The sequence below is a fragment of the Seriola dumerili genome, unplaced genomic scaffold (assembly GCF_002260705.1).
Source record: "Seriola dumerili isolate Sdu_G_001 unplaced genomic scaffold, Sdu_1.0 BDQW01000025.1, whole genome shotgun sequence".
NCBI classification, from domain to species: Eukaryota; Metazoa; Chordata; class Actinopteri; order Carangiformes; family Carangidae; genus Seriola; species Seriola dumerili.
This window is the reverse complement of record NW_019174280.1, coordinates 8789913-8813876: the sequence shown is the minus strand read 5'-3', so window position 1 is coordinate 8813876 and position 23964 is coordinate 8789913. Positions and strand designations below refer to the sequence as shown.

Sequence of the window (23964 nt, the reverse complement as noted above, 5' to 3'; positions counted from 1 at the left end):
GTTTCCAATGTATTTGTTCATGCTTTACAAAGGGCTTAACCTGAGCCCTGCCATAGAACAATGACAGCAATCATATCACATCCATACAGGGTGAGTCGTAAACAGCTGTTAACATTTTTATTTATTTATTTTTTTACGCATCGTTATTGACATTTGAATCAGTATTGGTAAGGAAACAATGGGATCAGAACATCTCTTACAAAAACCTCATTTCCCATTAAACTAAACGGCCACTGTGGCCTTTACAACCCTCTAGATGCGCGAAGAGCTTTGTAGTTTACACTGGGTATGACCTATTGTTGTGGAGCTCCATTTAAAATGTATTGTTTCAGATAATAATAATGGCTCAATTAGTGACTGGCTGTAAAGTCCGGGATTCATTACTGAAGAGCTTCTGCTGCTGCCGCTGCTGCTGCTGCAACAGCGATGATCTCAGTGGTAAATACTGGACCTCGGCCACCGCCAGACTGTTCAGAACAGAAAACGGTCTTCTAAAATCTCCAAATCCAGAATTGGGTTGTTTAGAGAGATGAGTATTCAGATTTATTGGATACTTCGCTAATAAATCATCAGGTTCCACTGGATTGTTTACAGGGGGGGAGAGAGATGCTGTCTGGCTTCACGGCGCCATAAACAGTTTTAGGATCTGATTTCACATGTCCAGGCCGGCAGCTTCAAACAGAGATTCCATCATAGCAACCTTTATATGATGTGGTCCTCTGCTGTACATCACTGTAATGTGGCATTTATTGTTTAGGAACAAAAATTGCACTGTGTGTGTGTGTATGTGTGTTCCTGTGTGTGTGTGTGTGTGTGTGTGTGTGTGTGTGTGTGAGAGACTGCAGGTGTTTTATGTGTGAATAAAGCCCTATGGATTTAGTATACTCTATGTACTTTTGCGTGTATGTGTGTGTTTGTGTCTATGTGCTGTCTGTATGTCTGTGCCTGTCCAATTCGGGCGATCCGCGTGGGTGCACAGGTAATCCAATTTGTGTTTTAGAGTCACAGCACAGCACGAGTAATGCTCAATGATGTATGACCCATCCATTTGGTTGAGCTTTATTCCTAATGCCTCTCCAACTGCAGGGGGAAGTAGATCTTATTCAATTGGACGTTAGTCTAGTGCTACCCACAAAAAAAGTTTTTTTTTCTTTTATTTCTCTCCAAAGTATTACTTACCCATTATCACATTCAGTTTTATTTTCATTCTTTTCACTTATACCTCCGAAACATCCACTACAGTCTTTTTTTTTTTTACTGCATTTCAGAATTAGCTGGAAACAGAGCATTAAGATTGTGCTTTATATCCGTAATTCAACACTGTTCACGAGTATTTTAACCACAACAAACATAGTAAGAGACATGTGTCAAGGTCTGTTTTTAAATACAGTCCAGCAAATACACATCTTAAGCTGTTACAAGTCTGGATATTCTAAAACGAAAAAAAAGAAAAGAAAAAAAAAATCCTGCCTGCAGACATGCTGACTTACTAAAAGGTTTTTCATGGGTGAACACCCAAAAATGTCCTGTCGCACCATGCTGCCATTTATCAGTTTCAGAGTCACAATTTGCAGGTGTGTATGATGGGAATGGCAGGAGTGAAGGACCTTTAAAGAGAATCATATGATGATAATATTGTTTGACATTTTGTCACCTATGGACCATTAAAAATCACATTTTTTAGGCACTTATGTAAAGAGGATTGTGTTGCCTGACATGAGTAGTTGCTGTTTGTCTATGTTTTATTTCATTAAAAATCTTTTGGTTGAACATAATGTGATCTGAAGATGTCACGTTGACAAAAAATATAATGGGCATTTTTTTTCACTTTTTCCTTATAGACAAACAATTTATTAAAAAAAAAAAAAAATCTTTTGCACATTAATCAATATTGCAAATAAGCTGTAGTCGCAGCCGTACACAAGATGTTAGATATCTTCACATCACAGTGACGTTAACAATATTAGTAGGTGGATTCGCTTGGTGGGAGGAGGTGGAGCAGATGGGAAGTTTTGGCACATGGTTCTGGAGCACCAAACAGCAGTGATGGCATACCCTATTAGCCCTCCACTGCGCTAGAGTACATCTCTGTCTTTTTCTCTGACACTGCGTGGGCAGCCAAGGACAACAGTCAATGAGCAATATCAATTTACGTAATGGACTATTAAACAATGTGCTTAACATTTAGAAGCGCTACACTGGTGTTCAGTTGGAGTGTGTGCCAGGAAGCCCGCTGCCACGATAACCACCCTGTGAAGTGAAACACATTAGCCTGCTCCGATGCCTCTTTTCTTGCTCCTTCTCCTCCTACAGCTGGTCGTCCGACCCGACACACACATGCCCCCACTCGCTCTCCCTTCACTTGCCTTTCGCTCTGCATATGTCTGCATATCAAAATAACAATTTACTATTATGTGCCCTGCGTTCACGTCGAGCATCCCCCTGCGATCCGACTCATTACGTCTCCTCGCATGCAAGTCTTCAAAGAATCCAGATATTTCTTCTGTTATTTTCCCACTGCCTGACTAATTTCTCATCTAGTTGAACGTCTGTGGGTAAGAAGTTGTTTTTTTTTTAACTCACACTGATGGATTTATTTGTTTTTTTTTTTTCCTCTCCTTTTTCTCTCTCCGTTTGTTCTCTGTTCCATAGTCAATCTTAGAGGGTAAACATCTTGTTCATACTAACTGACATTCAGACAAACAAGAACAAATGTATTGAATATGAACACCATTTTAATTGGTGTGAATTACCAGACTTGTCAGAGCCACGCGAATAGTAAATTAAATCAGGTGTATTATTGTAGTAATGCAATTGATTAAGCCATGATCCAGTTGCGTGGTCCATTCAGGGAATAATTGTGTTTGATGGATGAGGTGTCAAGTGCTTTTGAGTTGGATTTGAAAATTATACTATAAAAGGTCTTTGTGCTGAGAGAAATATCAGTGAGGGTGAAAGGAGATGTGGTGAAAGTAAGAGTAGTTTTTAAATAGGGCAGAAATCTATCAGGGTCTGTGGCATGTCTGGTCCAAAGGCGCCATTGGAGCGAAGAGTACACATACGTGTTATTTTGACAAACGTAAAATACGGTTTACAAACCGTAGTCGGCTGTTGATTTTTTTTTTTTCAACCTTTACTTATTTAGTGACTGGGGACTTTTTCAGTCAAACTCACTTCACATTCGCATTCATATTTCAACATCCACCCAGTACAGGCTTCAATGGTTCCATTGACCAAAGCAGCTGCAGTATGTGTCTTGCTCAAGGGTACATCAAGGGAGGGAGGGAAGAGTGTGACTCATTCTCTTTGCCCACCCACGTTCCCCCGGCCCGTCTAGAACTGATGATATTAGAGAAGCCCATTTCCCTTCCTTCAGGCTACAGCCTCTGATATAAACCCTTCTGTTAGCACTTCAGCGTAGAGAATATGATCATTTTGAACTTTTAGAACATTTGTAAAATAATTTAAAATCGAAAAAAAATATATATTCTCCTCACCCCTTTCCACAGACAGAATAACTTGGTCTATGGTTATATTATTACACTATATTATATAAATATATAGTTGTTATATAATATAATAAAAAATGTGTGTTTTGTGTCAGTATTCTAAAACCGGTGTGTTTAAGTGGTGAAGTGGCAGATTTGCTGGATTTCTAGCTAAAATACATACCACAGGTTTGGAAATTATTAAGATATACTGATACTCTTTCAGTAACAATTTGCTTTTAAATATCCTCTCCAGACGCATCTGCTTTGAATGATAATTTGTTTCTTACAAGGTTTTTCTACAAAGACCTTAAATTGCATTTACTCCATCTCCCTCACTGAAAAAATCTGAATCTATAAATATGGATTTAGTTTAACCGCTTGACACAAGCTGTCTGCTGTGTCACTGAGAAGTCCATTCTCAGCGTGCGCGCGCTGGAGGCTTCATGTTTCCGTATCACTCTCGCACTAGTTGCATATCGGACCACGATTGACTAACAAACTAGTTGCAATGTCACAAATACATTTTGTTTGTACACATCTTAAACTCAGATTTAAGGAGTTCACAGAGAAACTTTCCCTCTCTAACCAAAGAATGTGGAAAATCTGAAACCTGCTGCACTGGTTTTAGATGAAACCTCTGAAGGGAACAATTTAGGATTTTAAATAACATGCAGATACAATATGAAGCACATCTGATTTTAGGTACAAACCTGTGAGTTTGCACTGGGTTAACTTGTGTTTTACTGTTTGTGTGGCTTATGTGGCTTCAGTTTACATCAGTCACACCCAGGCTGATGGGTGGTGCACTTGCAGTTTTAGGTGTGTTATTGAACACACTTATTGTATCAGATTACACATTGCAGGGGTCGTGTCTGTCCAGCACCGTTTGTAGGATGTTTTTTTTTTTAACTACCTTCTGGTTTAGCTTATGACATTTTTTCTCTTTTACCACCATGTCATGTGGTGGTGAGCAATGTGCTGTAGGTGGACAAACACATTATTAAAGGTGTTCTAGTAATATTTTCTACCTGGTTTGATAGAGTTGCTCCTCCAACCAGACATTATAATTGCTTTAAGTGAAATTAGAAGTGGTATTACACCTAAAGTCATGTGAAATCAGCTTACTTATTCTCTTCTTTAACTAATCTTTTACGAATGACTTTAGTCATTTTGACATTTTGTGTTTTTTTTTTACATTTTGTTACGTTTTTATTTTGACTTCTAAAGTACTGTATGTAACAAAATATGTGAGAAAACATTGTGTAAACTCAATTCAGAATGCATACTTGTCTGTAGTGGAAGAATAATCTCCACAATATTATTTCTTTTTCTTTCTTTTTTTAATATATGGCTTTTTCCTCTGTCTTCTTAATCTCCTTCTTCTCCTCTGCCCCTTCTTTAAATGTCCCAGTCAGTGCATATGAGCCAACTTACTTAAGTTTTTCACCCAAATGTAGAAAATCCCCTAATGAGGCTTTAGGCGCAAGTATTTCCCATCTTCATCATTTCACTGAGCTGTATTTAACATCACATGGAGTAAGCACCCTTCAGTTAATAAGACTCCGTGGAAAAATTCTAATTCATTAAACCTCAAAAACTCTCAGGCCCAAATTAATTTGCACAATACTGTAACAGTTTGTGTTTTGTGATATTATAGTTCATGCCTAGTCAGTTGGTTTTGATTTTTAGTGAAGTGCTGCAATGCAGTTAAGTCTAAAGAGAACTAGTGTAAAGTGAACTAAGGAGGCATTTCTCAGGTCTGTGCTGCTGATATTGGAAGACCTGTAGCCCTCCTTTCCAAGAGCATAGCTCAGTGAGAGATCTCTAAAACCCATTTCCTGCCTGGCTTAGAATAATGAGGTGTTAGAGCCTGCTGGCAGGGCTTAGCCTCACACCTCCCCAATGGAGAAGTTATGGATGGTATACAGTCACACACTCACTTACACACACACACACACACACACACACACATATACACACACATTCAAAGACATGGACATATGCCCCCTGGAGGTGTTATGGATAGCTGCATATTGCAAAGCCAGCCAGCAGGCAGCACTGTCAGCCAGCCTGCGCTGTGGGCATTGATAGGACAATCAGTTCTCTCTGGAGTTGCCACAGCCAATCATGAGACAGTTTTTTGGCGGGCAGCACCCAATCTTCTGAGGTTTGCCAGATACTCTATCCTCGGTGAGCTGTTGCTGGCTCACTACTAGCCAACCACAAAGAAAGCCGCTGCCTTGCCTCAGCCAATCGTGTGAGTGCTGGCCAGAGTTAGGCCTATCAACTGAGAACTGCTGCATGGTTCCAGCCAATCTGGGTTTTATCCTTCCCTACAGATGTCCGATTAGTGTTGTTTAGGGAAATCAAACTGCCACAACAGGCCTACATGCCAATGTGGTACCGGGAATGGAGAGACTGGTAGAATGGGATAGGGAAAACCCACAGAGGCTTACTTAACTTTAGAACTGTGGTTGTCATACTGTGAGTGTTTGAATGTATATCATTGTCAGCAAATAAAGTACAGCTTCACCCCTCAGCTTGATTTTTCTTAATAATACAATGAGCTAGCAAACGCTGCTTAGCCGTCGAGGTCTTTCTTTAATGAAATTCTAAATTTACCAGCATGTACTCGTAAAGGCCCGCAAGTTTACTCCTCATAAAACCGTTCTGGCTAAAATGAGCCAAGGATGTGTTCAATGAACTCTGGCCATGTTCTGTTTAATGGGCCTATAACATATGTCTGCACCTTAAGCTGACATAGGCATTAGATGTGATGATGGTGCAGAGGTTTTAGCACTACTCAAGCTTTCTGGTTCCACTGAAATGTACTTAGTATTATGTGTGTATGCATGTGTTTGTGTGTGATTGTGCACTTTTTATGTTGTTCTACCAAATGTGTTTATTTCAGACTCATGCAGTACTAGTGCAGCGTCATAATTTTCAATTAACTTACACTTTGTAATCCATCCTTTTCCTTGTTTTTACAAGACATGTTATGGCAAACTTGGCAGTTACTTTTTCTGTCGGTCTGTGAAGCTGTACACCTTTTTTTTCTTACAGTATATGATTATATGAATCCATAAGCTTTACCGCTTATCCTTTGAGGGTCACGGGGGGGCTGGAGCCAATCCCAGCTGACATTGGGTGAGAGGCGGGGCACACCTTAAATAGGTCGGCAATCTATCGCAGGGCTTTATTATATTACATTAAATGTAATTAAACACACCTTCTAGAATAAGATGCTATATTAGTTCTGGGAGAAGCCTGAGAGTGTTTTAAATTATACTTATAGAAAGAAGTTGAGATGGTAGGAAAAGCTTAGAGGTTAAGGCTACTATTGACCTTTTTCACGGAGTGAAATGTCATAGCATCAAAAGTGTGTAATTAACAACAATAATGGCTCCATATAATTTAGGGGAGCTACTTCCAGAGCCCTGGTCTTGTAGGTTACGGGGACACCTGGTACAGAGCCATCCCTAACGACATTTGTTACATCTGTGCTTTTCCTGCTGTGATAAGTCAAAATATCTGCTATTTTGCTGCCTTTAAAATGTCTAAGAATTGTGAAAGAATTACTCAGAGCCCAAGATGTACTTGAAATTGCTTGTTTTGTTCCAACAACATTTCAAAACCCATAAGATATGCAATTACTATCATGGTAGAGAAAGAAAACCAGCAAATATTCTGAGAAGCTACATTCAGCAAATGCTCAGTGTATTTCTTTAAAAAATTACTATCAATTAAATGATTATCAAAGCTTTTGCCAATTTAAGCTTTTTTCGATCAACTAATCAATTAACTAGTTGTTACAGCGCTACTTGGAAAACATTGGCATAGAAAATGTCAAAAACGCTGACGAATGTTAAATGCCTGAAGTGCTGGGATAGTTGTACAATTAATCCAAGATGGTGGATTGAATGCAGTAAGTTAGATGTATTCATGTGCTGAACATGAACAAAATAAAACCTGTTGGGTTAGGTTGATTTGGTACTTACATTGTGTGTAGCAGGCGTAGCTGTGTTTGTACAGCAGGCTGTCTGGGCGTTGCTGAAGTAACAACAGCTGTATGTTTCAGAACCATGGACAGAGACAGTACCGTCACAGCACTGCTGCAAGCCAAACACCTCAAGGCACCTCACAGCGTTAACCACAAACATTTGATTTGGAGTTTAAAAAATCAAGTATCTACTAATCAGCTACACCAGATGCAACCAGGCTCGTTTGTGTCACTTCCTGAAAATGACTTGCATGACACCAAGCTTGCATGAACATAATGGATGCAGCTGTATGCAGTCAAGCTCCATAACCCCTGCTGTGGAGTGCCGTAATGTGGGAGCAAAGATGAATCTGTCCTCTAAATCTCCCCACCTTCACCCTCCACAGTCATCTCTCTCCTCTCTCTTCCCATCTCAGCAGGGCTCTGGCACGTTCACACTGCCCTAATTTTAGCGTAACAAGATGTGTGTGCATGTGTGTGCATAGATATGTGTTTGTATGATTGTGTGTGTGTGTTTATATGTGTGTGTATGTCTGCATTGCCTAACTATAAATAGCACCTCTGAGAGCCACAGCTGTGCATAGTTGTTTTGTGCTCTTATGGTGTTCCATGTCTGTTGAATGATTGGACAAACGGACCCCTCTGCTGTGCTAATCAGCTATCTCAACTCAAGCACCCAATTTACAAGAGTAAGCGTCACTTTGTCCCCTTTTGCCACAAAAAGACCACCTGACATTTCTCTCTTGATTTTAATAATGACTGTCTTCTCTTTCTGCTGAGCTGGACAAACACGTTGTTGTGTTTTCCATGATGCTGCAGCCTCTGCTTCTTGAGAACGTCTGTGTTTTGCAGCTCAACAGTGCACACTGTGTGATAGATGATCTGTGCTGATAGTGCGAAGCCGGATCTATACAGAGTCTCATTTACAATAACAGTGTAGGCCGAGGAGTGCATGCGAGTGCATTACAGTGTGTAATCAATACGCTCTGACAACCCCTGATGTAATAATATGCATGTGCTGCTGGCAAACCATTTCAAGGCTTTACACACATGGATGACCTCATGGATGGGTTGCTCCTCAATTATACTGCAGCAAAGTCTGGGTGTAGTGTAAGCTTACACTTTCTGAAGTGTAAGGAATGAGTTAGCCTAAGCATAGAAAAGAATAGAATTCAATCTGTGACGCCTCTGGCAATGGACCATCTTTACCTATTCTCAAAGTTCAAATCCAAGTACACACTGGTATAACCAATGGCAATGCTCTGCATCATGTGAGAGGATGCAGCAAATACTGTTTCTAACCATAACATTACTCATGTTCCAATTTAGCATGTGCAATATGAGTCAGCAACAGTTTTGAGGACGATAATATTAATCAAGGTCTATAACTACTCTGTGGCCTAGGCCTGCGTATTGCCTCTGATTTCCTGAATCGATTCAATTCCGATTCACAATGTCCCGATACGATTCGATTCAATATCGGCACACATCTCAACAAGTGATAGGTAGTGCGTGTGTACCAGCTACAGTGAGCACCGACAGGACACAGCTTCTTCTTCTATCTGCTTCTTCTTGCACATTTTGCACGTGTTTTCGCCGTGTTCATTGTTTTTGAATCCAAAATGCAACGACACATCTGCGTTTAGACGTGTCTCTTCAGTGGAGCCGAGTCTGACATTTTTTTGTCTCACACGTCTTGTTCCGTGAGAAGGGTGGTTACATGAGACTAATTGCTAAATAGACAATTGATTTGAATCCGAGAATTTTTCTTTTTTTTTTCTTTTTTCGAACCAGCCCTAATATAGCTTTTATTCATTATTCTCCTTTTACTTACTGTTTTGGTTCACTCTCACTGTATATTACCTGCCCAGCACGAAACATTGATCAACCAAACTCTACGAGTGAGTGGAGACCAAAGCAGAGCTAAATGAGTGAATATTTCCAAGTGTCCACGAACACAACTCCCAATGAATACTTAGCTTGCTTTTTTCCTGCTGAATGTGTCAGTGGGCTTTAAAGATATTTAAACATCTTACAAATAAAAAGTAAAATTCATAAACACACTTTTGCTCAAATTAAAACATCAGTAGCTTATGTTGGCAAACATTAGCAAGCTGTAGTTAACTGAGTCAGTTTGTCTAACTGAGTTTTCTGTATATGTGCTACTTTTCATTTCCATGGTCTTACTTTAATATTTCATAAAAAAGCAAAATACAAAAAAAAAAAATATATGTATATGTATATATATATATATTTATTGATTTACACCCAGCACAGTACATGCACTGCTTACCATGGGTCAAACATGGGTTTAATGTTGTTTACTATCCATCATGAAAGCCAGGGATTGTATGTGAAAGTAGCAGTAATTAACAATAGGTGTGGGCTGTAGAATAATTGACATGTTGGAGCAATCTTTTTTCAGAACCCATCATTAGGGAGCATAAGGCACCACACATGACTGTGCCAAGTTGTTTGGATATCTTAATAATGCTGAACTTATTTTCCGTGTTATCACTATGTTTTTTTAAGTTGGCATTGTGCCGTTTTATCATACAGCTGAAATTGGCTTTTTCCCCCTCAGTCCCTTTATAACCAACTAGAAAGTTTATTTCCTGTGGTCCTGGCGCAGAATCGATAATGAGCTTGGTGTGATAACAAAAAACAATTATTTTTTAAATTGTTACCGTATGCATATTGCAGATGTTTTTTCTCCCTCTATTTCTCACTCTCTCCTGCTTCTCTCTATCTGGCTGGCCCATTCTGAGGAGGTGATTACGGAGCCAGAAAACTAGCAGGATATGGTTAGTGGTCCTCAGGGGTTGGTCTGAGGACATTAAGCCCACAGCGACAATGAGCCCCAGCTGTTGGAGTTTTTTTTTTTTCACATTCATTTGTTTGTCAAATTTAAAGTCTGTACCATTGCCAAAAACCCACTCTGCCACTCAGGCACTCCAGAACTGTGGTGACAAGGCTGCTTTTAGCCAAATCCAATTTAATCTCCATTGGTGGTAGTGGATAAAGCTGTCTCCATATCCCCCAACCGAGGCCAAGGAAGGCTAGGCACTCCACTGGGAGCTGCTCACATAATGCACACTCAAACACCGCTTAGCACACACATACACATACACATGCACATACACATGCACATATTCAGACAAGAAGAAGAGAGAGCACTAAACTAATAGTGAAATGTGCACAATTGTATGTGCAAAGGCACTCTCTTGTTCTCCTCTTCTCTCCTACCTTTTCTCTGCCCCTTGTGAGATTCTGCAGAGGGGAACATGATGTCACTGTTATGGAAATGAGATAATGAAATGAAAAAAAAGAGAGGCACATCTGAGACTCTTGCTTCTAGCCTGCAGCTCCTCCGCTTCCTTTTTTTAACTTTTAGATATCAGGAAGCTGTGTGCGTGTGTGTGTGTGTGTGTGTGTGTGTGTGTGTGTGTGAGTGAGTGAGATTGAGTATATGTGCCTGCAGATGGTTGGATGGGTGGGGAAGTGCGGGGGTGTGATACTACAGCCAGAGATGCACATTTATGCAAATTTAATATCTTAACCCACAGGTTCATGACAACATTTGCTCGACATTTGCAACAACCCTGTTTAATCACAAGTGCTTGTAGACCGAATAAACAAGCGATTTCAGAATAACTCTGCATTAGTTTGACTGTAGAGATCCACTCAGTATTTCGCATTGATTTTTGCCTCCACTGTTTTGCACTTCTCACATCAGTGTGAGTGGCAGATGTGCTTCTTATGCCAATGCCAATTCCCTAACTGGCAAAAAAAAAAAAAAAAAAAAAAAACAAGATCAGAAAAAGCTTCTAATTAAAATCCAAATGTGCCACCAGCAGAATAGTTTTTTTTTCAGCTCATTGCTCCCAAATGACCTCTGCTCTGCTGCTCAACCTACATGACCGCTCACTCATTTAACATCTTGTAATTTTGCTTTGGAGGGATGTAACTTCGTAATGACAGAAGGCGTACAAGAGGGTGCCCTAGCAAACTTGATTATTGATTAATTGACCTTAAACAAGCACATGTAACTATTTAGTAGAATTTCAAAGAATGTTGTAGGATGCCTCCGGTAATACAAACAGATGTTTTAGGGGACTGGTGGGTGTTGATTTACAGGCATCCTGCCACATTTTCTATCTATATTTGCAGAGGGACTTTTCTTTATTAAAGTACTGGCAGTGATGGAAAGTAGCTAATACTACATAATACATTTACTAAAGCACTGCACTTAAGAGCAATTATATTTATCTGACATTTAGGATTATTTAGCAGATAATTTCTTTTACATACAAAACATATGGACATGTTATTTAATAAGATGCATGGTTATAGATTAGACTACACAATAGCATGTAAACAGTTGAAATGACCTCTATTTGAACCAGTTACAACACTGAAATGACGCTCTGAATCGGGCCGTTCTACATAATATGTGTACTTTTACTGTGGATACCTTAAGTCCATTTCGCTGATCATGTCTCTGTCCTTTTCTTTAAAGGTATCGTGGAGTTTTTGAGCATGACTGAGGCTATGGAGCAATGTTTTGACAAGCACATGCCCCCTTTGTTTGTACGCTTAGGAGGATGCACGCATTCATGCGCGCAGACGGCACAGTTCACATTCAGCTGTCATGTTTAGGCTGTTCCACTGATTGACAGTTGGCAATGGTAATGCAATCACTGGAAACGCAGCAAATGCACAAACAAAGGCAGTGGAGAAGAAGGCCGCTCGCAAGCACACGAGGATGTAAACAAAGCACAGTTTTAAATATTTTTTTAAAAAAAAGAAATGTGTTTATGTGCTTGTTTAATGAGAAAGGAAATACCTCAAGGATAGACAATTTATTTTGTTGGGAAACGCTCGACGTAAACATCTAGTTGACAAGAAAACTCCACAGGGCACCTTTAAGCATTATTACAAATGCAGGACTTCTACTTGCAGCAGAGCATTTTTCTACATTGTAGTATTATTAGATTTTAAGTATCTCTCAGATTTAAATGCTTCTTCCCTCACTGAAGACCGGTGTGACATCCAGTGTAATAGCGTCGTACAGTATGTGGAATAAGACATTTAGGAAATTCACAAGGCATAAATGTAGCAAATCTGTAAACTGTGATTGTTTTGTCAGTGTGTTCCAGAATTAAAAGTAGATTAAATTATTATAAGCTGCGCGCGTTAAGCCTTTGCAAACAATTGTTGCAATTTTATACATCATTACCTCCTTCACCATTGGACATTACATGAATTCAAAGCAAACCATTAAAAAAAAACCCCACTGTAGTTTATTGATCCAAACACGGCCTGGCTCACTGAATGAAAACTTATTATAGTCTACATAATGAACATGTACAGGATGTATTTAAGATGTTAAAGGGTATAACCAGCCGTGTCTGTCCTGCTGTGATGCATTCAAAGCTTTGTCTACCACCCGCATCGCCTCTGCTTGGACATCTTTTATCTCCGACTTGTCAGTGCTTTGACATCTCACCTTATGCAACCCCAAATCCCACAGCGTTAATGTCACATTATCCATTCTTGGATGTCTTTTCTGAATATACTATGAGTAGTTACTGACAGTATCAAGCGGCTTCATGAAAACTAAACAAACAGGAAATTATGTGATAATGACGGGTGTTTTAGTTTATGCTTTGGGCCAAGTGAAAGAGCAGATCGTAGCTTTTCAAGGATATGTGCGAATGTGAGAACATTACTGTGCTCATTATGTATGCTTAAGAGAGGGTTATTTGCTTTTGTCGCTGTAAGCTAAGTGTTGTCTGCGCAAAGAGCAAGTGTATGTTTATGTGTGTGTGTGTGTGTGTGTGTGTGTGTGTGTGTGTGTGTGTGTGTGTGTGTGTGTGTCTAACAGTCGCAGTAGCAGCTATAGCAGTTGAAGATCATTAATTACGGGTGTTTCTCTACTTTCCTCCAGGACTGATAGTATGCTGCAGAGATAGTGGCTCATTGGAGTAAATGGCATTAGTACTTTGTTTGGCTAGTGCCCTGGGGTCTTGTTTCTAAGCCTTTTTTGTTTTAAGTGGCAGCCTTGCATGAAGCTCCCTTACACTGAGGCTATTTCTCAAGCCCTTATCCCCCCCTATGGAATTCACCACCAGTGTATTCATCTCCAAATGGCGAGAGGAAGACGATGAAGGGCAAGAGCAAGAACAGTCCAACAAGGCTTTATGAGTAGCCAGTTAGCATCTGTATGAGCGGTCAACAATCAGCGTAGCATTTAGACAGGCAGGACAAGCAGGACAGGGCGTTATGAATGAGCTAAACAGCACGGTTGGAAACGGGGAGGGACAAGTGGTTAACGTGTGGCTAAGGATACACTCTGGCTGAGACTCCCAATGCAGCATTAGGGAGGAGTGTCGCCATGCTCATTAGCATCGCAGCCTGGATAGAGGTAGAACTGAGTCTGCTGCCGGCGCTGAGTCTGCCGAGAGAAGCCCACACAGGAAGCTGCTCCTCCAACATGAAAGGCGCACTACAGTCCCTGTGATTTCTGCCTGGTGACTTTTTTTCTTTTTCTTTTTTTTTTCATTTTTTTTTTTTCATCAATTTGTACTCCTCCTCCTAATCATATCCCGTATCCGCTCTCTAAATCATCTTATCCCAAACCTCTCCACTAATCATGTAAGTTGGAGAGGAAGAAATGCTTAACAGATGCTAGTATTGTCAGGGGTCGGTTACATGCAACTGCGCTTTCACAGCTCAGTAGAACTGAGCGTTTTGGGCGGTTTACCTAAGAGCACTCATTCCTCCCTTTAGTTCAGCCCCCCCACCACTCCATTTTTGCTGTGGAGATATACTTAAATGTCCTTACCGTCTCACAAGGGTCAACTAAGTGCTGGAGAGAAATACCAGTGTGGTGATTACAGCTGTGGACAGACAGCTGTGGGTAGTTGAAAGCCCTGAACTTGTACTGCAGTGTGCCTGTGCTGCAAATTGGTGAATGTAATTAGCCCATATTGCAGTTTCTGGCATTTTTATATCGCTAATTGCATTACATTAGGAAGTTATGCCGAAATGAATTTGCTAAATGATGAGTTCTGTTGCAAAATGAGATATCCACCAATTTAAATATGGACACGCACTCTTCATATGCCCTAATGGCAGCTGAAAATGTTTTAGGTTAAGATTGAAATTTTGTGAAATTATATCGACATCACCTTAAAGGACCGGTGTATATGAGTTAGGGGGGCTTATTGGCAGAAATGGGATATCATATTCATTATAATATTGTCATTAGTGTATAATCACTTGAAACTGTGTTTTGTTGCGTTTTCGTTCACTTAGACTGAGCCCTTCACGTCTACACAGGGAGCGAGTCCTTTTCCATAGAGTCCGCCATGTTGCACCACCATATTTCTACAGTAGCCCAGAACAGACAAACCAAACACTGGCTCTAGAGATTACTTTACCTAAAGGCCACCGCAGCTTCTCCTATGCGCTTGGAAATGGAGGGGGGAGGGGAGGGGTATTTATTTGGTTGCAGCCTGCCACGTCACCGCTATACGCCACTAAATGCTACACACTGGTCCGTTAAGATATTGCCTTTTAAAATGAATAAATATTTGGACTCGTTTTTCAAAATGTTGCTGATTAATTTCTTTTTTTTCCACTTAGTGAACTTATTTGTACAAGATCTTGTAATTAAACTCTTCTGGCATGTAATTACACTAAGTTGTAAATTCATTCTGACATTTTCCCAAAGCAAGGAAGTGAGGAGGATAAGGAGAGACACTGAGAGGAATTACTTGTCCTTCGAGTTTTCATCAGTTGTTTAAAGTTGGGCATCTAATTGTATCTGCATACACTGGTTAATTTGGATGATGCAAAATGAGGGTCACTTTGATTCAAAATTAATTTCTACATTTTTTTTGACGATTAGGATCAGCATTGTGTTTCATTCTGCATCAGGTCTGCAGGTACTATAGAGGGTCACTAGGTCATTTGACTAGGTCAAATATTGACTCAAAATGATAGAAAAAATCAATAGAGAAAACGTTTGTCCTCTTGATACCTCTCATGATAAGAATACGCCTGAGGTAGCATCACTTAACCTACAAATAATTTAGTTTGGGTAAATTGAAGGCCCAATATGTCAATTCTTATCACATAAATCACCATCATTTTCAATATATTCTCCTACATTACTGAATCGTAGACAGGAAAACTCAATCAGCATGTGGGATTATGATTGAAAATATAGGCCCTTACCCTTGTAAATATATCAAACTTAAATGTGTAGACATTCATTGGCATAAACTGGTAGTGTTTATTGTGGTTTGATTGTTTTGTGGTGGAGTGACCTCTTTGTATAAACTGTGAATTGTGCCTTTAAGTGCTGATCCAAATCTAGGGTCTGGCTAGATTGCATAGTAATAGTTTATACTCAAATTACTTCAGCTACAAACTAGCATCATGGTTTTTCAGTTCTTTTTGTGCTACTATGCTTAAACACATGCGCAGATAAATACAGTAAAGAAAAACATTTTACATTTTCTCTCTGTTTTTCATCTTTGTTTGTGCAAATTAATTAAGAGAAACATAAAGCATCTGGAAGTCTTGGTTGATCCTGTGCTTAAACTAATGCAGCCAACTGAAAGAAATCATGGTTGATATAGATCAGATTTGAATCAGAAAAGAGCAATAACATCTGTTTTATATGCAACACACACAGCACAAGCCACATCAGCACCATGTCTATGAAAGAGCTACTGTTACAAGTTACTTCTAATAAAAACGACAAAACATTGTAAGGCAGTGAAACACGTTCCCAGAGTAAGTTTCCTCGACGTTTGAAAAGCTAAACCAAAGTGATCGCTATGAAAGAAAAATGTGTGTCAATTCATTTTTTTTTTTCTTTTTTCTACCGCAAATACATCTGGTTAGTTGCGTGCTGTGTTGTGTGCAGTGCAAACGTTGCCTCGAAGCTTTGGAGGGCGCTTGTTTTAAGTGAGACAACCTCTTAATCAATACACCATCTGCTGTGCTAAACTACTCACTCAGAAATGACCAGAATGCTAACACACTTTGTGCTTTTTTTTTCCTCTGCAGCGTCTCCGACTGTCCGCATTATACACTCAGGGCATGCCTGTAATGTTGAGGAGGAGAGGCACACGGAGAGAGTCTACACCATCAGAGAGGGAGAGACCCTGGAGCTCACCTGTCTGGTGACGGGCCATCCTCGGCCACAGGTGAGGAGCTCACTGCCCACTCCATTCATCTGCCCTTCACTAACAACACAGACAAAAATTACTACACTAGGTAATCATGGGATAACAGGCAAATTTTGTAGCCCATCTCTGCGTCTGTCTCTCTGTCAGCATAGCTTTTTTGTAAATTCTGTATTAGTGTCATTGAGTGGCAGCAGCTTAAAAGTTTAATCCTTTAATTATTGATGGTTTAGCACCTGCATGTTGATAATGGAAGCTTCCCAGTCTAATGAGAGTGCAGAAACAAAACAGGAGAAAACATCTGCCAAAACAAAATGTAATGAGTGAGAAACAGGCCACAGTAAAAAATACTCAGGGTCATGTGAATGCACATGGGTCTTCGGCATCCGAAAAAGTGTTTTTTCTCAAACTCTTTTATATACTGTTGTGATCTGAACTAATTAAAAGACCTTCCACCGTTTTCTGAAGAAAACAGGCTTTTAATTTGTTCTTGCTGTGCCTTTTTCTCGTTGCTTTTCTCATCCAAATCGTAGATATACGTGTATAAAAAGCACGTTGGTAAAAGAAAGAAAACAGCCGACAACAAGAGCCTGTCTAATCTATTTGCTGAGACAAAATACCAACTAACATGATCCATGCAGGTATAAATGTCAGCTCTGCCACAAATTACCTGACCATCACATTTTGTTCTCGTATTAATCTGGGCAGGCTTTGCACACACTAACCTTTCCAACATTTATCGAATGTTGTTTCCAATTTGCTTGATAACACAAATTACACGGAATTCAGCACTATCTCTGCACAGGACTAAGCTCATTTACATTAATTAATATAATTCCCCTTTTGATCGATAGACAGGGCCATTAGTTTGTACACTTCCCCTCTGGATGCCAGAGCAAAAGAACATATTGATTTTTATATTTCTATTGAAAAGGTGAGGCCTCTTAAATTAGCGAGAGCTTCAGAAACACCGTTCATCTGCTTCTGTCGTCAGGGGGGACAACTTCGCACTCATCATCTCTATCTTTCCTCTTAATTAGAATTTCTGAAAAACAGCAGAGTGAGGGGAGGCGGGGAGAGGAGAGGAGAGTGGGAGATCAAAAGCCCTTCATGGCTGTGGCAGGAGAGGCAGGATCTCCTTTGAAACAGAGTCATTATGAGACTCACGCAGATCCCCTGGCACAGCGGGTCTCGGCTGTGTCTCTCCGGACTTTGGGATGTGTCAGCTTTGTCCCCCTCTGGTTGTGGCATGGGGCCGGGGGGCAGCGCACACTCATTCCGAGAGGTTTCGGAAGCTGAGGAGGTTATCTGGGGTGGCAGTAGACCTAAGGCTGGTTTTGTGATGTTGGTGGAAAAACACGAGGGTATGCGACCTCATCGGAAACAGACTGGCAAGTTGATACAGAAATAACAGCTCATCTTTTCATTAGAATTAAATATTAATCCTCAGAACATGTTCAGAATATTTCTTTGGCCCAAAGTTCCATATTTTAATTGAGCCGAGTTTTTTCGTCTTTCAAGAGCATATGAGGGGAAAAAAAATTAATCAGTACTCTTTGCAAAGGTTGTAGTGCGCTTTCACTGTGTCTTGATTAATGCTCGTGTGTTTGGTTTTGTCATTATTGGGGGCTTTTATTTGTGAGTGTGTGGGTGTTTGTAGTACACACACCCACACACACACACACACACACACAGACGTCAATTCTGCAAGACATTTGTTATATGTATTTGCTTGTAAAAGAGGGGAGGAGTTTTTTCTGAATTAGTCAAAATTAACATAAATGATATGATGATATTGATATGATAGGTTCTCAATAAATATGTTACAAGGAATTTGATCAAATAATAGCCATAGCCATTGTGCTGCTGTGTCTGTGTCTTTGCCCTTTCCGTCAGTCTGTTGATTTGGGCTACACAACTCAAACGTTTGCTGTAGTTTATAAAATGGAGCGTTGTCAGCAATGCACAAGCATTAATCTGTCTTTAACCCATCTAAATCTTCACAATGTCAGAGTGCAGCCATTTCTTTATGACCCCTGATAGCCTGTGTTTCACCTGCACATTTACCCCTGATACACGCTCCTTGATAAAATGATGCACGGAATTCACAAAAAACAGATCAGCTGGACCGTCTGTGGCAAAGTTTACATGTAACTGATGTCCAGGTTATATAATAACATGCAATAACCGTAACCAGTAACCATACAATAATAACTCGTGAACCATGTGTGGAAAAGGGGATGAGAGGGCTGGTTTTCTCCAGTAGATTGTATACACTGAGCAATTCTTAAATATGAATTTGTCACAATTCACAGATGTCAAAGAAGGTATTTGTTTGCTTATCTTTGATTACAGAATATTCATGTAAGCGAAGCTGTGACTGACATTTTTTATTTTTTATTTTTACATCCTCCACCCTTTGCTGTTGCCATTTTCACCCACGTGTTCAAATTAACTAACACTCATATCTAAATTAAAACTTAAAATGAAAATGAACTGACTGATGTTGGTTAAACCCGGCGAAGATGTCATTTCTAATCCGATGATGTTTGAATTGCTTAACTATAAATACCAGCCACCGTTCAGTCATCTCAAAGGCGCTACTGCCAACGCTCTGCTGCAGATAGCTGCCAATGCACAGCACAGCCCGAGGGGTGACAGATCATCAGGTCAGGCGTCCCCCATATCTCGCTCTTTCACTTTTTATTAAAATAGGCCACAAAAAACCCCCCCAAAAAAACCAGACCTGGCAACTCTGCATGGCCAAAAAAAAATAACGTGAGACCACTAAAAAATATTAGTAGGGAAAAGTCGTTTTAGTTGAGACATGTCCCCGCCGTCCATACCCAAATCTATACCCATTAACGAGAAAGTAGCTTCTCCTAACTATGGAATCATTCTCAATTATGCTTTCTTGAACAACTTCCATATACCAGCAGTAACTTAAACCACACTCACCATCTGGACTGCAGTATCACAGGGGGCCAAGTCACACTGCTCGATCACTGTAAATGGCTTCAATTAGTTCTGCATTAGCAAATCACAAGATTGCTTTTTTCATCATTGCTGCCCAGATTTCAGTCTCTTTCCCTGACATTCAGATTCCGCTAGCTCCCGTGATAATACACAGACAGAGGGGTGTTGTGCCAAGTACAAGATCAGCACCACAAAGGACCAACCGCAGAGTAAATGGGGCCATGGTAGGCAATTTCGCCACCATTTAATTCTTCACATGTCTATCAATATGCACGGTCCCTAAATTACATAGACGCCCCTCAGGCCTTCCTACTGATGGAGTCTCTGGATTGTGGCCAACCAGGCAGCAACTTCCTCACAGTGGGCCTCTCTGTCAGCCCCGTGCACATCTGCCCACCCACCTCAGAGGAGAAACAGGGGTTTTCTAATAATAAAATCATATATGCATCCAACCACAGACACACACACACACACACACACACACAGATGCACACGCACATTCTCACACACAAAGACACACATGCACACTTGGCAGCAGCAACACTTGTCTGCCTTCCCATTTAATTGTCAAATAAATATATGTTCCTGTCAGTCACTCACACACCGTATAATATGGGCTTTTTCCGCTGCTGCCTCATGGGTTTGGCATTTCAAGGTGTTACTATGGGCTGTGCAAGAAGACCGGGACTGTCGGCATCTGGCAGGCTTGAGGGGCAACAAAGTCAAATTCTCTTAGATGTATGGAGCAGAGGTCACCGGAAGGATGTGCGAGACAGACAACCTCAGTTGTAGCCACTGCTTCTCCCTCACTCTCTGCTCCCCATCTCTATACAAAACATTAGCATTTTCTAGGAATATCATTACATTTGTAGGTATTTAGTCGTAAACCACGGGATGGTTAAAATGAACGTGGTGACCCGATAATGTCATTGGATGAAAAGTGAAGGGATCACCAGTGTTGCTTCAATTGATCCTGTCTCCTGTCTTGAGACACGAATGTCTCAACCAAATTTTATGACAATGTGTTCATCGGACAAAGCAAGCAATTTGAAAATGTCAGGCTAATGGTACTTGTGCATATTCCACCTTTTTTGTTTTGACAGATTATAGATGGAAGAATTCATTGATTAGGTGGAAAATGAAATGATCGATTAATTGACGATGAAGATCTAATGTAACCCCACCTCTGTCAAATAAAAATAGTCATGAAGCCCTTCCCTTTTTCTCGCTCTGTCTGTGTGTCTGTATCTTTAAACTGCTCTCTGTCAAAAAGGATAACGAACACAGCGTCTCAGACAATGATGATGCTTGTGCCTCTCCCTGCTCTCCATGGCTTTGTGAAAGACAAACATGGCCGTTCTCAGTAGTCTCTCTCTTCCTCTATCAACTCCCTCTATCTTGCGCTGAAACGATCTGTCGAATAATCGATTAATCAATAACTGAGTCACTTATCAAGCAAAATTGCCAAACATCAGCTGATTACAGCTTCTCAAATGTAAGGATTTGCTGCTTTTCTCGGTTTTCTATCAGTGTAAATTGAATATTAGTGCAGTTTGAAGATGTCACATTGTGTTCCTTGTGATGAGCACTTTGAAGTATTTTCTTTGGCAGAAAGTTAGTGAATACATATGTATCAAGATAGTGAAAATAAATGTGAAATTCAGCCCTTCCTCCATTAAATAAAGACTCATAACCCCTTTCCCTTTGTCTCTGCATATATACAGCCTTATCTATTCATACTTTCATGGTTACTGTTCTCCAGCTTCATTCATTGTCTTTGATGCTATGAACAGACATCAAAGAGTCCCTGATGATGAAGCCATCTGCCCCCATCTCCCTTGCTCTGGCTTCCATCCATTATGTCCACACTACTTTGTTTGAGTACCAGGCTCCAATAGCCAGCAACACCACATTGCAAACACCTTTTTTTGTTTCAGTTATTGGCCAGCCAGATTCAACTCACAGCGCCACGGGTCAGCAAGTACAAATAAACTGACCTCAGGCCTTGGGACATTTTTGCTTTATACAGACCAATTGGAAAATGTGATCTGTTTTGGATGCTCCCATGACAGTTAGCCTACAGTGCTGGTGTCCTTAGCAGATGGTGCTTTTTCTGCCTCTGCACTGTTGACAGCAGGCTGTCGGTCCGTTCGAATGCACGTCCGTCCCCCCCCGTTCTCGCGAACACAGTATGTCGGGGGGATTTCTTCAAATGTCCGCTTGGACTCAAGGATAAACTGATTAGAATTTGGTGGTCAAAGGTCAAGGTCACTGTGACCTCACAAAACATGTTGTTGGCCAGTTAATTAATACCTTTAATTCAATCCTTCAAAGTCTTCACTACATATACTATGAGTGTGGACAGACATGGATGTAAACTGCAGCTGGTCGGTGGAGGCGTACAACCATGAGGCGGTAATTCTAGCCTTGAACGGGATTTTAGCCTTCTATTTTTTTTAAGTGTTTGCCACACAAAGTGCAGCATCCGTGGAGGCGCCATCCCAGAGTCTCACTTCACCCTTTCTAATGTCATTCTTGCTCACTTGTTTTAAAAGTGAATTTAACTGCAGCAGTAAAATGTACTCTGTGTACTAATAGAGCAAGGCAAATAAAAGCTGATTAATTTCATTTTAATGTCTCTTAGTTTGGGTATGCTATGCTATTCTGATTTCTGTTTTTGAATCTCAACATCAAAGCCTTCACTGCGGCATGTTTCATATGATCATCCAATTTTTATGAGGGCCAGTATTTTCTAATATAGACCTGTAGAGTCTCTGTACTCGCAATTTGTGATTTGGACCCCCTGTTGCTTCTTTTGATGACTTGATTGTCATGCTCAGCCACACTTGGCTGCGCCACTGAGCGGGCCACAGACCATCATCAGTGCCTAAAAGAAAAGATGGCAAGCAATTAGAAACCAGTCTGTAGTTAGGGAGAGGGAAACGTCACAGCAGGTATTATGGGAGATTCACAGATGACGCGTGCTCCAGCATATGATCCCTACATAACAACAGACACTGGGCGCATTTTAATTAGCTCTTGCCGTGACATCGCAGCATGTGTGGTCCCAAACACTGCTGGGATTTTCAGTCGGATACTTATCTAGATGAGCTCCTTCTTTTCCTTGTAAGCAAATGTTGATCTTCCTGTTGGGATGTCTGATTTAAGAGGGAATGGTGTTATTATTATTTTGACGTAGCTTTTCCCTGTGGAACTAACTGATGTCATGTTTTTGATGCTTTTTTAAAAATAGAATATGCAAAATGTGGTTGCACACACTCCTTTTTTCCCAAACCATGTGAAGTGAAATGTGAAAAGCAGAACCCATTTACGTTTCATGGTAATAGTACATGCACGCAATCGCAAGCCACAGATAGGAATAATACATTTCTGCCATAAAACAGCAGCTGGGTGGTACATCTTGGGCAGTTTGACTTATCCCCCAGTGTATACTTGCAGCCACCTTATAAGATTCTGCTGAATGATGAAAGAGGAGCAGCAAAAATAGCCAAAGAACTCAGCCAGACTGGCAGTGGGCAAGGAGGAGCAATTATCATATTGCTCAAATCCGCCAGCTCCTCTCAGATCAAGAGTATTTGCATTGCGCTAAGGAGAGTGAAGAGGGTCAAACTGTTCTCACCAGGCATACTTCAGGACTTCCCCTGTGGGCAGAGGTGCTCAGATGTATAAAAAAAAAAAATAAAAAAAAAAAAGTCAGAGTGGAAGAAAGAAAATAGCTCCAGGGTACAGGGAGAGTTGAAAGCTTGCACCAATAATGTGGTCTGCTGCCCCCGTGAAACAAACAGGAGCCCTTTCCTTTTGAAAATATGAAGTTATTTGAATACCCACTTCTCAGTGTCACTCTAACAATGAATTTATTGATACTGCGCTTTCCTAAAACTCAAAGCTCTTTACACAAAAGGCAAAGGAAATGACTGGGGGTATAAGCTGGGAGAATATTGAATTCTGCTGAGGTCGCCATAAGCCAGCTTGCTTTGTATTTGCATTTGCACTGTAGGAGAGTGACACAGTATTCAAAAACTTTGCTCCATCTAATTTAGACTCATAACTTATTTAACTGTAGGGATTGTTTTGCTGAACTCATGATGTCCCTAACTGTTATAATAGGGCCCCAGATTTTCAGCGTGGTGTTACCATCGATTGCTTGCTGAGTTTGGGCTTTTTCATGGAGTCCTTTCTCTCAGTGTCTCTTGATGCATTTGAAACGGGCCAAGTGAAGCCTTTTCTTTACACTGTATTCATTTAAAGGCATTTATTTTTAATGGTAATATAT

The 23964-nt window shown here is 40.5% G+C and overlaps 1 protein-coding gene across 1 annotated transcript in view; it reads left to right on the top strand.

Annotated features, from left to right (window-relative positions):
* The window catches only part of mdga2 (MAM domain containing glycosylphosphatidylinositol anchor 2), a 163903-nt gene that overhangs the window by 41886 nt on the left and 98053 nt on the right, over positions 1–23964 (top strand). The window contains exon 2 of the mRNA XM_022764395.1: positions 16576–16715. Coding sequence (XP_022620116.1) covers positions 16576–16715 — 140 coding nt within the window. The remainder of the gene's footprint in view (positions 1–16575; positions 16716–23964) is intronic.